Source organism: Sebastes fasciatus, chromosome 9, assembly GCF_043250625.1.
Source record: "Sebastes fasciatus isolate fSebFas1 chromosome 9, fSebFas1.pri, whole genome shotgun sequence".
NCBI lineage: Eukaryota > Metazoa > Chordata > Actinopteri > Perciformes > Sebastidae > Sebastes > Sebastes fasciatus.
Window position 1 is genome coordinate 31,621,559 of NC_133803.1, and position 18,126 is coordinate 31,639,684.

The 18,126-nt window shown below is 43.5% G+C and overlaps 1 protein-coding gene across 1 annotated transcript in view; it reads right to left on the bottom strand.

Moving 5' to 3' along the window:
- LOC141774559 (protein kinase C epsilon type-like) overlaps positions 1 to 18,126 on the bottom strand; it is a 54,377-nt gene that overhangs the window by 20,506 nt on the left and 15,745 nt on the right. The window contains exons 2-10 of the mRNA XM_074647309.1: positions 15,850 to 15,913; positions 10,263 to 10,431; positions 10,101 to 10,135; positions 9,897 to 9,985; positions 9,417 to 9,549; positions 8,746 to 8,888; positions 8,581 to 8,668; positions 8,234 to 8,499; positions 7,969 to 8,142 (exon numbers count right to left, since the gene is read on the bottom strand). Coding sequence (XP_074503410.1) covers positions 7,969 to 8,142; positions 8,234 to 8,499; positions 8,581 to 8,668; positions 8,746 to 8,888; positions 9,417 to 9,549; positions 9,897 to 9,985; positions 10,101 to 10,135; positions 10,263 to 10,431; positions 15,850 to 15,913 — 1,161 coding nt within the window. The remainder of the gene's footprint in view (positions 1 to 7,968; positions 8,143 to 8,233; positions 8,500 to 8,580; positions 8,669 to 8,745; positions 8,889 to 9,416; positions 9,550 to 9,896; positions 9,986 to 10,100; positions 10,136 to 10,262; positions 10,432 to 15,849; positions 15,914 to 18,126) is intronic.

The following is an 18,126-nucleotide window of genomic DNA, read 5'->3' on the forward strand; positions in this document are numbered from 1 at the left end:
TCTGGAGGTCAGAGGTCCAGAGACCCCTTTGAAAATGGCCATGACAGTTTTTCCTCGCCAAAATTAGCGTTATTTAACGTCCTTCGCGAGAAGCTAGCATGACATGGTACCAGTGGATTCATTAGGTTTTCTAGGTTCATATGATATCTAGACCTTCACTCTAGCTCTAAAACTGAACTTGCCACAACCTCTGAATGACAGTGAAGTCGGGTTAAAGTCTCAGAGGGTTAATGCATAAAAAGGTTTAAACGAATTACAAAAGTATAAAATTACAAATGTGTGTGTGCTTGAGCTGCATCTCAACAACAGCAGACCTGCTGATATCCACTAATAACTGTAGTTCTGAAAATAGAAAGTCTCTGCTGCTCAACACTGACACATATTTGGCGACCTGCATGTACCTTCAGTACGCTGAGTGTGTGTGGAGAACTCGCTGTTGTTCTCGACGGCGGCTGACAGGAGTTAAACGCTCGCTGTGGGCTGCCGGTCCTCCCACACAATATCTCCTTACTCCTCGTTCCCGTAAAAACAAATGAGCAGAACGCTTGAATTTCATCGCTCAAAGAAAATGAAAGAAAAGTCAGAGAGTAGTTTGTCTTGATTAGTTTCATGAGAAACAGACTTCCAGGAAACTCAGATCCTTATAAAGCCACTAGACACAACAGGCAAACACATTGTTTTTCAGGCACCGGTCAATTTAGAGAATTTACTTCCATAACACGTCTTCTTTCAGACTAGTGGGAAGATTTATTTTACTACTTTGTCTGTTTGTGTCTGTAGATTTCTTTGAAAATCACCAAAAGATAGCATTACATAATGCCTCATTTGCATATTTAAACATAACATTTCAGAAAACTTGTAATACATAAAACAATTCTCTTAATGTCAGTAATCAACTGGGTATATATTAGTTCATCTTTTTTATCCTTTTCCACTGCAGGAATTTAATAATCCACATCTTTGAAGGCTGTTTTTTCTCAGACTCTCAGAGGTTCATATATCATTCATAACCTGATTTATACAACATTTTATTACTAAAAGAAGAAAATTGATTTTTTAAGGCTGTTCATGGTATTTTCTGATTTATGGAGTGAGGAGGCGACTTCTTAAAGGTGCAGTGTGGTGCATCTGGCGGCATCTAGTGGTGAGGTTGCAGATTGCAACCAACCAAAACTTCTCCCGTGTGCCGAGCGTGTTGTGGACAACGCGAAAATGTGATTATATTCTGTATATCCTGTTCGTGTCCCGTGTGAAACTAAAAGTATCGTTGACTTATTTTGACGTTGACATCAGTCGTTAGTTACGTGAGTCGTTAGTCAGAGAAGTTTACGTCCCATCTCGAACTAAGTGGTTGTGTTGCCTAAACCTAACTTCCTGTGAAATATGTAACGAGCATATAGTGACACGCCGTCCCTGGTCCGTCCAAAAGTAATACCAGAGGGGTAACCCGTGTATCAGAAATTATGGAGGTGAACAAATACTATATCACCACCTTGAACTGCATCCCTGTCAGCTTTTTGCAGCAAGGACAGTTAACAGATGACCATAAAGTAACGACATTGTAGATCCAATTTAGAAGAATTCAGCATAATCTCTCTGTGTGATTCATCAAGTCAAACACGTTTGGTGCATGTCGGATGTACGTCACAGTCAGAGATGTTAAAACAAGTTGACCGTGGCGGTCTGGACTTCATCCCAGTCGCGTCAGTCCACTGACTCTGAGCATCACTGTCACTGTGTCTGTCTTTCTCTCTATCTATGAGTCTGTCCATCAGTCTCTCTCTCTGTGTCCTATAAAGACCAAGAGAACAAAGGTTCATTAATGTACCTGGCTTGTTTCTGGACGTCTCTGCTGCCTCTGATGTTCACCAGTTACAGCTCATTAAAAAACACTCGCTCTTCCTCCGTTACTGTCCTGTTCCTCACTTCACAACCCTCTCTCCCCTTCTGCCACCTTTTATCATCACCCCTTCACTCTGTTCAGAAAGACAAGTTATAATCATGAATATTGACAATCTGCAGTCTGTTTTTCTGAACATCTTTCCATTTCTTCGTTCACTCCTTCCCTCCTCTTTGCTTTCCCTCTCGGCCTCAGTGTGCAGAGCAGAGCAGAGCAGAGCGAGGCCCGGCGCTACTGTTGTATAATGTTATTTACATTTCTTGGCGGTAATTAGGCTGATAGGGGAACACTGCGATCCCACAGTCGATTAAGAAAAACAGGAGGGAGGGAGGGAGGGAGGGAGGGAAGGAGGGTGTAGGTAGGACATAGGTCACACAAAGTACAAAGACTGTTATAACTATAGAGTGACATTCAAGGATAGAACAAAGAGTATAATATAATAACAAAAAGTATAAAGATATTATAATAAATGAAACAGATAATAAATTAAAATATTTAATAATAAGGATGCATAATAATCTGAGTTAATCAGGAGAATTGTGATTGACAGGTCGCTACCACGGCGTTGTCCGGTTTGGGAGTTGTCCGTGTTTTTGTCTTAGAACTTTAACCCTTTCACATTGTGTTTTCACTTCATCAGAGTTAATTGTAACATTTTATTTACAATTAGACGGCCTAAAACCAAGATGGTGATGGCCAAAAACAAAGACGGCGACAGCCCAAAACCAAGATGGCGACGACCAAAAACCAAGATGGTGAAGGCCAAAAACCAAGATGGTGACGGCCAAAAACAAAGATGGCAACGGCCAAAAACCAAGATGGCAACGGCCAAAAACCAAGATGGCGACGGCCAAAAACAAAGATGGCAACGGCCAAAAACCAAGATGGCAACGGCCAAAAACCAAGATGGCGAAGGCCAAAAACCAAGATGGCGAAGGCCAAAAACCAAGATGGCAACGGCCAAAAACCAAGATGGCAACGGCATAAAAACCAAGATGGCAACGGCCAAAAAACCAAGATGGCAACGGCCAAAAAACCAAGATGGCGAAGGCCAAAAACCAAGATGGCAACGGCCAAAAAACCAAGATGGCGATGGCCAAAAACCAAGATGGCAACGGCCAAAAACCAAGATGGCGAAGGCCAAAAACCAAGATGGCAACGGCCAAAAACCAAGATGGCGAAGGCCAAAAACCAAGATGGCAACGGCCAAAAACCAAGATGGCAACGGCCAAAAAACCAAGATGGCGAAGGCCAAAAACCAAGATGGCAACGGCCAAAAACCAAGATGGCAACGGCCAAAAACCAAGATGGCGAAGGCCAAAAACCAAGATGGCGAAGGCCAAAAACCAAGATGGCAACGGCATAAAAACCATGATGGCAACGGCCAAATTGCCGAAGGCTTCAAAACCGTAGTCCACAAACCGATGGGTGACATCACCGGGACTTCGTCCACTTCTTATATACAGTCTATAGTTTGAACCCAACAACACAAGCGACCTCTTGCCCTCCCTACCGCTGCTGAATTCACCCTCAGACTGTACCGTCGTGGTCTAATGAGCTAATTCACCAGAACACTGAGTCGATGTGGATCAGCGTGGCGACGGGCCGAGTGGAACCAGCGTTATGTAAGAGGTGAAGTGTGAGAGATTATACTCTGAATGTATATGTGGGTTTGTTTATTGTGATCACTTGGAGAGCATTAAGTGTGTGTTCCAGGAGGAGGTGGAGGAAGGAGGAGGGTGGTGAGGGTGACGAGGGTGGGGTCACACAGCATATGGACTACACATCATGTCCCTGATAAGGATCAAAGCTGTTACGTAAGAGACACAATCCCTTTGTTTTGTCCAAGAACACACTCCTGACTGCCAGAAAGAGTGTGTGTGTGTGTGTGTGTGTGTGTGTGTGTGTGTGTCCAGCCTGACAAAGAAAAGAAATACGAATAAAACAAAGGAAAAATAATGAACAAACTATAAGAAACTATAAGAAATGTCATCTGACGTCATCGTCTGTCTCCCCGTCTGTTACTGTCTCTCTCTCATCCGTCCACTCTGCTCATGTTTGTGTTTTGCTTCGGAGGAAAATAACAGGAATAAATAAATTGAACAGGAGACGCCATCGGTCGACTCCAGAACAGTCTGAGAAAATAAACAAAGAGATGCAGCTCAACTCCTCCTCCTCCTCCTCTTCCTCCTCCTCCTCCTCCTCCTCATCCTGACATGTTTCACTCCTACTGATCCACCAGAAAACATTTAGTCTCATACAGTACAGACCAGTTAAGACTTATTGAACTAAATCTATATTTCCACTGGCTCCCGGAGGATTTCTCAGGTCTCGTCAAAATGTTTCACATGTCGTGTTTCCATTCAATTGTCAAGCGAATTTTAAGCAAACTCTTGAAACAAACATCAGAGGGTGAAGAAGAGGAGCCATTAGCATGAAGAAGTCAACGCAAATGTCTAACTGGAGAGGCAACGAGATCCGGGAACTTTGTCAAGAAATCAATGAATCACATTGGGGTGTTTTTCAGAGCTCATGATGGAAGTAGCTAAAGAGTGAGCCATCTCGCTTCCTTCTAATCTCTGTCGAGAGCTGGACATGCTCAGTACCGATTGGGCAGTCATGAGAAAATAAAAAACATGTGACATTGTCAACATTGTCACCGTCTTAACCAATGGCAATATTCTTAATAACTGTCGATAACTGTTGAACTTGATGTTGTTTTCTACCAATTAAATGACAGTCTAAATGGAAAAATAAATTAAATTTTTTACCATCTTGGGTCTAAACCCCAAATGTCAAAAGATGTGTGTCTTCGTTGTTATTTGATAACCGCTAATAAATAAAGCAATTTGTAAAGGGGCAAGTACAAATAGACTTAGGGCGAGTAGATTTCTGACCCACTTGCCCGAGGTAAGTGAAAAAAACACTGAGAGCTGCGCTCAAACTTCAAACTATTTCAATTTTGACCTTGGTTGCCGCTGACCTTTCACTATTTGATGACGTACCTGCACTGGGCTTTGCCTCTGCGAGGCTCTGGGCCCAAATGTTTTATCATGTCAAGGCAGCTTAAATGTAGTCATTGCATTCAGCTGACTCACACCTTTCAGTGAATGTGTTAACAAACAGCTCTGACTGGTGAAGGCCGGTAGAAACGTCTCTAAACTCTTCATCTAAACTCAGTGAACATCAGTTAAACCTTTAACGGCGTCTCCAGAGTCTTAAACGTTGAGGCTTGTGCAGCCTCGTTGCGGTCCGTCTGATGACAGTTAACACCTGTGCAGCCGTCTCAGCGCCGTCAGGCTCAAGCTGCAGTGAAAGGACCGATCATGTGACCAGCAAGCACACACCTGTACAGTGTACCAACACACATACACTGTACATGTACAGAGCCTCTCTATGTTTCCAACTGGAACACTTATGCAACATACGATAGACAAAACACGCTTCGGCCTGCCGGCGTTGGCGGCGTCCCACCCACGGGTGTCCTTTGTGTGTCCGTCTGTCGTCGTCCACTTACAGTATGGACGGACTAATCAGCTCAGAGTGGAGACGATGAGAGGAGACTGAAGAGAAGGAAAATGAAGCTCAGACGCTTCACTAATCACTCCAGGGTTACAAGTCGTTCCTAAACATTTTACATTTCAAAACTCCAGACTTTTCCAGACTCAAATTTCCAGAATTTTTCAGACCATTATGTGACTTTGTGGTGCAGAGGATGCTGTGACAAGACGACAGTGCTTTTGCCCTGATTATGACGAACGATTTTACACAAAGTTTGCATCTACTTCTACTTTCCTATTTGTGATCCTGAGCCAACCAGGCTTTATATTTGGGAAGCCAGCCCTCGGAAAACTTGCATTTACTCATTGTGGCCGCTCAGTCCACAGCCTCTGAGACGTTCCACCGTCAAACATCTGGCACTACAGCTGTTTTGTTTTGACGTACAGTCGCAGAGGCAGCTCTGCGTAGGAGTGTGCGTTCAGTCGCACGCCATTGCTTACTTCTCGCCTTGCTTGAGACGACGTTCTCTCTCTCACACAGTGGTAAACATGTTGCTTCAAACACCATGAAAAACTGTCTTTCTCCTTGTATGATGACCCCTAGTGGGGGTCAGACCCCCAGGTTGGTCTACAGGTCTACAGCTTAAGGTCCTGACACACCAAGCTGATGGTCGGCAGTCGCTGGGCGTCGGTCTAGTTTTTGCGGTGTGTCCCGCTCTAGTCTGAGTTTTTTCGGCCGATTCAGCGTGTTGAATCGTCGGTGAGAGAAATCACTCTGATTGGCTGTTCAGCTTAAACCAATCAGTGCACGAGAAGGACGTGAGGAAAGCAAGCCAACGGGTAAAGTCAAGACGACACACACAGAAGGCTCTCCTCATTTTTCTTCTTCATCTCATCTGATCATTCCAACACACGGAGATTTTCACAGCGACATGAACATCTGGAATGAAGCTAAGTGCTGAGTGAGAGTGGTGTGAAAATGGTCGACAGACACCGCCTAGCTTCATGTACGTATCATAACAACGGCTTGTATATCCGCCATCCTCGGTCCTCCTGTTTCCCTTTTTGAATGATGAATACAGACTACCGCCGCCTGCTGGTGTGGAGAGTTATTTCCTCTCACGCAGGCGAAGAACGTACGTGCTAACTGGCCGTCGGCTGTAGTCTTTGCGGTGTGTTCAAGTGCAACTGTTTGGCCGAGACAAAGGACACATGAGGCGACTCAAAGGTCAGCCTTCGTCGCCGCTAGTTCTCTAATGTCTTGGTGTGTCTGGGACTTTAGTTAAACATCAGGTGTGAATATTGTTTGATTCGGAGGATTTTTAAAGGCCTGAGGAGGTTAAAGTGTCGGATTCACAAGAAAAAAAGTTTAGAAAAAGGAAGAAAAGTTTATATAACAGAAATGTTTTTTTTTTCTTTCGTATCCCTGTAATCATGTGGTGACCCATCAGATGTATCATGGGACCAAACTCCCAGGTTGGAAACAAACACACACACACACACACACACACACACACACGCACACACACACACACACACACACACACACACACACACACACACACACACACACAGTTTTAAGTCATAATGAAAGTCACAACAACTGGAGGCTAGAGATCCAGATGTGGTCTGCTGGCGCCTCCTGGAGGTGCAAAGTGCGTCTGCAGGTGAATTTATGTGCACTGAACGGTGACGTACTGTATTATGCTTATACTGTATGCTGCAATGCATTATGGGAGTCTCCTAAGCTCCTAAGATCCCAACAGTCAAGTATTTCTTTTCAGAGTAGTTTACTGCTGAGAATCTCCAGAAGACAGTCGAGCTGTCAATCGATTAAAATGATTAATCGCACATTAATCGCACATTTTTTATCTGTTCAAAATGTACCTTAAAGGGAGATTTGTCAAGTATTTAATACTCTTATCGACATGGGAGTGGGCAACCATGCTGCTTTATGCAAATGTATGTATATATTTATTATTGGAAATCAATTAACAACACAAAACAATGACAGATATTGTCCAGAAACCCTCACAGGTACTGCATTTAGAATAAAGAAATATGCTCAAATCATAACATGGCAAACTGCAGCCCAACAGGCAACAACAGCTGTCAGTGTGTCAGTGTGCTGACTTGACTATGACTTGCCCCAAACTGCATGTGATTATCATAAAGTGGGCATGTCTGTAAAGGGGAGACTGGTGGGTACTCATAGAACCCATTTTCATTCACATATCTGGAGGTCAGAGGTCAAGGGACCCCTTTGAAAATGGACATGACAGTTTTTCCTCGACAAAATTTTGTGTGTTTGGAGCGTTATTTAACCTCCTTTGCGACAAGCTAGTATGACATGGTTTGTACCAATGGATTCATTAGGTTTTCATATGATACCAGTATCTTCACTCTAGCTTTTAAACTGAGCCGCTTCAACCTAAAAATCACAAGTTGCATTCAAGAAATTGGTGGTGTAAATAAAACAAATTTGTGTCAATGCGTGTGTGTGTGTGTGTGTGTGTGTGTGTGTGCGTGTGTGTGTGTGCGTGTGTGTGTGCGTGTGTGTGTTCCTACTTTGGTCTGGAAGCAGCAGAAGAGCTGCGTCAGGTACGGGTGTTTCCTTGCCAGCGCCAGGATGCGTTTCTCCGTCAGCGTGCATTCCACGTCGTCGTCCTGCAGGATCACGTCCTTCTTCAGCACTTTGACGGCGTACACCTCGTCGCTGCCCTTCAGCTCCGCCAGCATCACCTGGTCAAATGACACGCAGCGGTCACAACAATCAAACATGACATTAGAGAGAATATTTTCCACACAGCTCTCCCGTCCGTCTTCCTCTCACCTTCCCGAAGCTTCCTTTCCCCAGAACTTTGATGAACACAAAGTCGCGCAAATTCATCCTGTTGACTTCAGGAGCGACGTGACCTTTGACCTCTCCGTTGGCCGGGCTTCCTTCGCCTTCGCCTCCGACTCCGACGCTGCCCCCTCCACCTCCGTCCCCCGTTACCGTAGCGACAGAGGAAGGGGAGGAGATCGGGTGTGTTTTGTGCTCCTCTCCGCGGTGGTCTAACGACAGAGCCTTCCGGATGTTCTCGAGCTCCTTCCCGTCTGGAAACAGAAACAGAAATAAGACGGTGGGTTTGGTCTTACGCGGAGGTTATGTGTGACAGCGAGGAGGACTTCTGTTACCTTGGTCACACGGCGAGGTGGGGGCGGACCTCGAGCGATCGTCCTCTGTCTTCGCCGTCCCTGATAACGTCTGCTGACCCTGAGGGAGCTGTGTGAAGACAGAGTCACTCATTTGATCAACTTTCTACAGCCAGGTTTATAAAACTGGTGGACGAGCTGACTCACCTTTTTCCGTCTCTGGGCGCTGCAGGAGATCTTGTCCGGCGTGACTCCGAGGTCAGAGAGGACTTTGGCGATTCCTCTGGCGTCTACGCCACAGTTAGGAGCTACGTTACTCTCACAGCGCCGGTGGACATTCACTTTACACACTGAGACACAGGAAGACAGTTAGCAACGTCAGAACAAACACTAGAAGGATGAATGATAAAACATGATTTTTCTTTTGTCCAGGTCAAGTGAGCTGCACGATATGAAGGTATGCTTCTCTCCCTCGCTAATCCAACCACCTGTGCAGACCTATAGGTGTGTCTAACCCTCTTCTCTCCTGTTTGTCTCAGCAGTTGGCAGCTTATCCTCATAACAACAAAGTCCTGGATTTGATACCTCCACTCTGAGTCTCGACCCCCGGGTTCCAGACACTCCAACCACACTACGACCCCGTTCGACCTCATTCATCCCCACATGATCGACCCCCTTTTCAACCCTCTCCTCGACCCCCATCATCCCACCGTATATGACCCCGACCAAACTACGGCTCCTGTTCATCCCCCGGTAACCGCCTCCATTTTCAATTGACAGCCCAAATCTAAATAAACCTACTTTTGTACTGTACTAATAGCATGGTGTTTGTTAGTGAAAGGTCTGATAAAGACCTCAGTATGTTTGTCTACACTGACCTTTACACTGGAGTCCCTGTCGCAGCAGACCCCAGAGCAGAGAGCCACAGTGGTCGCAGAAGGTGAGAACTTTAAAGTTGTGGATCCTGAACATGTGCGGCATGTTGACGCTGAACCTCTGAGAGCCGACCGGCTGCAAGAGGCAAGAGAGGACAGTGAGACAGTCTGGAGGTCTGATCTGGAGAGTTACCTCTACCACTACTGATTCATTTACTGATAGAGGACAAACGACAGGAAATGAGCGGCAAGACAGAAAAGGAATGACAGCCAAACACCAACAGGGACCCCTGAAGTGTCCACGCAGTTCTTGACTGCAAATATGCAAAATCTTATCAAGTATATTTATCTAATTACTAGTCAAAATATCTCATAACAATTCATATAAGACACAATCACCTAACAAGTAACATTTCATTGAGATATAGGGTCTTGTTTTAGTAGTTGTAGTAGTAGTAGTAGTAGTAGTAGTAGTAGTAGTACCTCCTCCACGGTGTCCTCCTGCTTCTTCATCCCTGCACACTTGGTGATGATGAGCTCGTGGCATCGCTTATGGACCACACAGGTACACACTGCAGCAGAAACACATTTATAGGAGGATGTTAAGTGTTGTAAGTCCGTCCAGTTGATAATGTTGACAGACATTATTAATATTGAGACCACAGGAGAGTGAAGACACCGTCCTACCTTGACACTGGTAGCCCTGCTTCCCTAAGACGCCCCTGAAGGACAGAGAGACAACAAACCTGAGTCAGCATTGAATTTACATCAAGCTGTGTATTTTTACACGTGTGTATATACATATTAATTATGATGAGTGTGTGTGTGTGTGTGTGTGTGTGTCCTCACCAGATGAAGTCCCTGCAGTGGGAGCAGTAAGTGGGCTGTCTCAGGTAGGTGGCCATGAACTTGTGTCCGTTGACCTGGTGGACCCTCCGGCGGACGGCACCCTGACGCTTCCTGGGACCCATCCGCTGCCGAAACACACGCACCTCATTGTCCTTGGATCCTGCTGGAGCTGCACACACACACACACACACACACACACACACACACACACACACACACACACACACACACACCAGAACAATACATGGTGTTATATTCATTATATATATATATATATATATATATATATATATATACATATATAATATTTAATACAGGTATGCAGGTATCAGCAACGTTTGATGATGTTTGTTCTGGCTTCTCTGAAATAGTCACAAAAGCTGCTCTGAGAGCTGCTGGAAGGGTTGAAACCTTTAAACATTAAATTGAAATCTCCCTATTCCTAATTTTATTATTTTAATCACTTATTTTATTGTAATTAAATTTTATAATTATATTCTATTTTATTCTTATTTTATTAATCACTTTATTTAAGTAGTATCATTTTGTTCTATTTCATTGATATTTTATTAATCACTTATTTTATTGTATTTATGTTGTATAATTTTATTCTCTTTTATTGTTATTTTATTAATCACTTATTTTTATTGTATTTAAGTTGTTAAATTGTTATTTTATTTCATTGTTATTTTATTAATCTCTTATTTTATTGTATTTAAGTTGTATGATATTACTGTATTTTATTACTATATTGATTACTTACTTTATTGTATTGTGGCAGTAGTACAAAATATGTTCAAAATCGCATATTTGACTTTATTGAAGTTGTATCATTTCATTCTATTTTATTGTTATTTTATTAATCACTCACTTTATTGTATTTAAATAAAATGTATTTTATTGATTTTATTGTAAAACACATTAAATATTGTTTTTGTCTTTTATGTTGTTTTCACTTGTTCTGTCTTATTATCTGTGAAGCTCTTTGAACTGCACTGTATGAAAGGTGTTATACAGATAAGGTTTGATTGATTGATTGTACATGAGTTGTACTGAAATACTGATATTTATTTAATCTTAAACTGTATAAAACTACAACATTGTCTTTTTGAATATTGGTGCTGGAAACCGAAGACTCATCACTGAGATTAATGAGCATCACCTGCAGGACGTCGACCTCCCTCTGCACTGACACCATGCAGCCACTAGATGGAGATGACACTGTGTGCCTGAAACAGTGTCAGCGTGTCTCTTAGTGTGTTTCATTACAGAGGGTTTCCTCAGAGGAACAGCAGACAGTTCAATTACTGCCTAACACTCTCTTAATTAAACACACACATGTACCTGGGGCGAGCTAGTTAATTAGTTCGTGGATGAAGGTATGAGAGGAAAAACCTTCACAGACTAAAACGTTTTGCTGGCTGATGAGTGTTTTTTTTCCAGTTTTTTTTCAGGTCATTTCAGTAGAGACATTAAATATGACAATAGAATAGAAATAATTTAGTTTTACTTTTGTACGGCTCTTTGTAGGCGGACGTTTTACTGGCGTCCGGTAGTCGCTTTCAGTCCAAAATGGCGGAGCGAACTATTGAGTTTCACTTCTTATCAATATATGTTCTTTGACTGAGCTTCCCAGCAGCCGAGGTATCGTCAAACATAATCTGTCTTCTCTCTGTCATCATTCAGCCGTCACTACCTCAGATCGTGTAACGTCATGTATGTTATTCATAATTGTAAAATGAGGGGGTTGATTTGGCCACATCCTGACTACATTTTGATTTAGTCAGTTTATGTTCTCACATGCAGCAGGGATGACTGTCAGACTGTCTATTGATGCATCCAACGACAGGCTGGACTGATATGAAGTCTGCTGGATATTAATGTTCCCTGCAGGATGAATCTTAACAGCCTTTCCTCTGTCAGGTCAAAAACAACGAAATATCTTCGTCTATAATATCTTCACTGAGCACATTCACGCTCCTCAAACAGTGAACTCGTCTTTCCTCTGGCACCCCCCTCCGGACAGACTCTACATCTCCAGCCTCTGTAGGACTCTCTGTACTCCTTCCTCCCTGTCATGTCTCTGCCGGTCCACACTCTTAACTCTTCCAGCCTCTTTGCCATCGCCTAGCAACTGACGACTGCTGCCTAGCAACAGAGTTAGACTTAGTGTGGTCCACTGGGGTGGGGGTCTGTGATGGACATGCTATTCCTCTGTGATGTCCTCATCACAACCCTGAAAGTTAAAACTGGATGTTCAAACAGTGACACTGTGAAAAATCCTCACTGAGATTCAACTGGTACTCTTATCAATACTCCTCCTCAGGAAGCAGTGACGTAGGTTGGCACAGTAAGCTGATCAATAAGGTTATGAATAATGTGAACGCACTAGCTGAGTCAATGTAAGCTGTGATCAGTTTGGAAATAACTGAAAGAAGTGAGGTTGTATGTGTACTCCCTGTTATGAGAGGTAAAGTTACTGTTTGTATGAATGGAGTCTGGTGGCTTTGAAGAGAGCGATATAACGCCTTCAGCTGCCCGTCAGAAAGGGCTGTCTGGTGAAGCGGCCGTCGACGGGAGCAGCAGAAGTGTACACTATATTTAGAACATTTTCTGACATCCCTTTCTGACGGAGAACTGAAACCGTTATATCGCTGTTTTCAAAGCCACCAGACTCCATTCACAAAAACAGTAATTTTATATCATCACGGCGGCTGTGTGTGTGTGTGTGTGTGTGTGTGTGTGTGTGTGTGTAAGCTAATAGGTTTATTGCAGCTCTCAGGCCTGACCCCATGTGTTCTCTGTTATGCAAACACATTTAAGTAATGACTGCAATTTCATCCACTCTTCATCACACACACACACACACACACACACACACACACACAGGTACATAAATATACTGTAAGACACTGCAGACAGAAAAAGCAACAGAGAGTCGCAGAAATAAATGTAATCAAAGGTTAAAGAACAAATTTATAAGAGAGAGAAAAGTCCCGATGACTCCTCTAAAGGTGGGATTATGGTTGCCGTGGTGAAGCCAGCGTGAGGTGCGCATACCAGAAAATTACATCATCGCGGCTTTCGCGTCATGCACGAACGCTCTGCAAGTTGTTGCGACGCTCTGTCGTGCACCTCTGAATTTTTGTGACTACGCACTCGGGGCTGCACAATTAATAGAATATTAAAACGCAATCACAATTTTGACTTCCCACAATTAAATGACACTGATCGACTGCGATATAAAATATGTGCTCGGCTCATAGAAAACTCCATCAAATCAAGCCTACGGCGACAACATGTGAAAAACTTCCCTGAATGTTGTGACTGCAGTCCACAGTAGAAGAGTAATCTATTACTCGAAAATGCACCGAATTCAGGTGAAGAAGTTATTTTAAATTTTATTTCAAATCCAAAGAATTGTGAATTAGTAGGAATGTAGCACAGCGTGGAAGAAAAAGCTGTTTATTTAAATGTATGTATAATCATGATCTCAATATTGATCAAAATAATCGTGATTATCATTTTTGGCCAAAATCGTGCAGCCCTACTACGCGCCGACTGCTGCGCCTTTCATTTCAACATGGGCGCCTTCGAGGGAAGACTTGGCCGGGCAGGATGTTCTGTACAGACGTCTCTACGACTGTTCACTGAGAGACCACAGGGATGTCACATGACATTAAAGACTTATAAAGAAACAGGTAACACTATGGAGGAAGAAGAGGCTCTCTGCTGCAGGCTGTGAACGAATATGAGAGATCGTTTTTGTAAAAGTTAAAAAAAGGTTTCATGGAATATTTAAGTTCCCCTGTAAGGAAACACGTTATAAATGATATATGCACATCAGGCTTCCCAGAGAATAAAGCAGAGACAGCTGCTCTTTTCTACATAGTTTTATTTATGTAACGTTCTTCCGGTAACGTTCTTCCGGTAACGTTCTTCCGGTAACGTTCTTCCTGTAACGTTCTTCCGGTAACGTTCTTCCTGCTTATCCATTTGGTTTCTACGGCTCCTGGGGTTTCAGAGCATACTGCAAGGAACAACGCGCTGAGCATTTAAACGCCTCTGTGCATGCTCGTAGCGGGCGCCATCTACGTAGGCCCACGCCACGGAGGCCCACGCCACGGTGTCTCGCACGAGTATAAACAAAGCTTTAGTCTCTCTCCCTCTAACTACACTACCTCCCCCCCACCCTCTCTCTCGCTCTCTCTCGATGATGTAACCGGTCCATTAGAGGACGCTCCACTTTACTAATCAATTTATCTACGTCCTCTCCTCCCTCTGCTGACCTCCGGCTAACTCCCTCTCTCTCTCTCTCTCTCTCTTTCTCTTCTTCCATTCTGTCTCATCTGTCGTCTGTTGCATGCTATATATTCAGTCCGTCCCGTGTGGAGTGGTGGACTAATATTGCATTCTAAAATGCAAACAATAAAAACATAATGTTCTGTTTAAAAACAACAGGCATGTCAACAGTATTATGTAATGCACATAGCAAGAACAGGAAACTGAACACAACTGATGGATATCAGCAACGATATGAAAATAATCATCATCAGTAGCTACATGTAGCAGGCCGGCCATTCTGAATAGTCACCAGCTGTTTTAAAATGTTCTTCCAGAAACCCTCTGGACATGATTGAACTCTTTGATGTGTAGTCACTGATGACATCACATCTGTCATCACCGCATCGCAGTAATACTCACTAACACTCACTAATACACAGAAACTCACCACGGCTACTTCCTGATGTCGATAACAGACTGACTCAACACTTTACCTTCCCACAGTGTGACACACAAATACTAAAGAAAGGAGAAGTCCTACAAAGTTAAACAGACCGCTCTACGTCTAACGGAGTATATCAGAGATGAAGAGCAACGGAGAGTTTATAAAATCAATGTGAGGGTGATTGATCTGAAATGAGCTTCAGAAACGTGATACTAAACAACACAGAGGGAGCTTTTACTTTAACAAAGTTAAAGTTACTTTAGCCCTGATTCTCCGCTCGACGACCACTTTTAAACCAACCAATAACCTACAGTATTTTTAAAGACCAATGTAATAACGATAGTTTGGATATCCTATATCTTCTTTAGTTCTGCAGCAGCCTAGTCGGCTACTTTTGCATACGCTGTGTTTTTAATAAATCAGTTTTTTGGCACAAATGTAATCATTTGTAAGAGAATATCTTGAAGTGTGATTTGGTGGATGACATTGTTGGAATATCTTCTATTTATTTATATTATATTATATTATATTTATAATATGGGAGGGAGGACAAGTGGAGGACATATAATATATTATATTTATTTTAATTAATTAATTAATTCATTAATTTATTAGGGCTGTCCAGAATACAATTTTTTGGGCTTCAAAGCTTTGGTGAGAAATATTCAAAGGTATTTGAAGCTTCGGGAGAGCACCGCTGCCGCAAACAGCGATATCCATCTGAGAATAACTAACAATAATTAATGTGAATAATTAATGAAGACGATTAATGAATAATGTTCTGGGATTATTATTATTATTATTATTATTATTATTATCTGGACGTCCTGATCTTTATGTAAAAATGATCGTTCTTACCTTCACTGGAAGATCCCGACAGGTCGATAACAACGTACACCTTCCCCTCCGGCTCCAGGTCAATCTGCTCACACACAAGTGATGAAGAACAGAGGAAGAGGATGATGAAGAGGGAGGAGAAAGGAAAAGAGAGATAAGGAGAGAGAGGGAAGACAACAAATATGAGTAAAATAAATCTACTCTAACTGGTGTTTGTAGCTGTCGGATGTGGCGAGTTGTCTCCAGCGTGGAGGTTACGTAGGAGGTTGAAGATGGCTGTTGATAACTGTGCAGCTTTAGACAGGATGTGTTCGGTGGTGTTTGTCACGTAGTTTTCTTAGAAAGCTTCATTCTTGTTGCTCTTGTCCCAGTAAATCGATGAGGACACACAGAGCTGACACTCGTCTGTGACCATATAATCTAAACTAACATGTCATTTTGAGGGATGCACCGATCGGACTTTGTCATTTGTAATTATTTGATGTGATTTTCTGTGTATTGATATTGAAAAATCAACATTCTCAAGCCGTCTACACAAACGTGCTACCAGCCGGTGTGAGACTGAGTGATCGTAACTTCCTGTTTGGCCGAAATCTCGCAGAGTCACTTGCAACACGGCGGTGATGATGTGGTAACACGAAGAAGAAAGAAAACACACTGTGGTGAGAGACAGCGAAGTGGAGGTTGACACACATCCTGTCACACACATCATACAGTATACACACACACACACACAGACTAAGTGCAGCCTCGCTGCGTTGACGGCGAGCAGCAGCAGCAGCCGTGGGTTCAGTAATGTATACAGACGGAGATGGAAAGCAGAGACGATGGCGATGAGGACACGGAGAGAGTCAGTTGGAGGAGGAAGAGGAGCACCCGGCCTCACATTACTATGTTTTGTTTTACTCTCTTTTCACGTTTGCTTGTTGTTGTTGTTGTTGTTTTCCATCTTCATGGATCTTCATGATGAAGCGGGACAGAACACTCTGAGGTTTAACAGGATAATTATTTCCATCCATCTGCATTTTCTACAAGACGGAGAGGAAGGAAGGAAGTAGTTGTGGCTGATGGACGGATGATGATGGCAGGATATTACCATGCAGAGGAGGAGGAGAGTGGAGCCACTAATAATAATTATTATTTAATTCATATAGCACATTCCAAGCTTAAACACAGTGCTTTCCAGATCAAATATAAGTTAGGCTATTTGCTTTATCAATGAATTAAAAAAGTAAATAATAAGCTGCACTCATCCTCGTAAAGCTCTTCTGATTTATCCAGTACGCCCACTTTGACCCCATTTCATCAACAGAGTAATGAAACAATACAGTAATAAACCAGTAGCTGTGACGACCCCAAACATCCCAAACACAGTAGCCCCCCCCCTTCCTGTGAGGTCACAGCCCTCCATTCATCAGCTGCCTACTGAGCGCGCTCAGACTCACAGGTGCAGATGAGACTAAATATAGAGGCGGCCGGCGGAGGAAGGAAAAGGCCCTTCGCTGTGTGTCCATGTGACTGTTGTTGCTGTGTGTTATTCCCCATACACACACACAGTGTTACTCCTCCTCCCTGTTTATCTGAGAGCTGACGGCTGTACACGGACGCAGCGGTCAGAGGTCACAGGAAGGGCATGCAGGAGAGATGCACTGTGTATCAGCGGAGGAAGAGGGAGGATGTGTGCAGCATGTATATACGTACAGGACATGTTGGATGTAAACCAGGAAGTGCAGAGTTCTTTGGGACACTGAGCTGCTCGGTAACAACTAGAGTTCTGGTCCATTTCTGGTTTTGCCGGTCTGGTGTACGAGCTACACACGCTACACCAACACATTCTCACTCCCAACTCGTCAAATACAGCCGATTGGTCAATGCTCCTCAGCACCGGAGACCAACGCACCGGGTAATGACTAAAGACTGACCGGACAAAATAAGTCAACGTTACTTTTGGTTTCAAACGGAACACAAACAGTCGTCTCCTGGTTGAATGTCTTCCATCCAACCCCCTCCTTCTCTCCCTCCCGCCCTGAACGGACTCTCATGCTATAAATACTACGCCAGTTGGTGTGTTTACATTGGAGTTAGTTGAAAGCCCGGTACTGTTGCTGAAGGGCGCCTCCGTGCGCCAGTATCCAATGCTGAGGGGCGCTGACCAATCGGCGGTGTTTGACGAGTTGGGAGTGTGAACGGGTTGGTTGATCACAACGTCTCACCATCCCCATGAACACTGACGTTAGTTTGGTCTGCATCGGGCAGGTGAACGTCAGGCCTGTGACGACTCTCCGTTAAATACTTAGC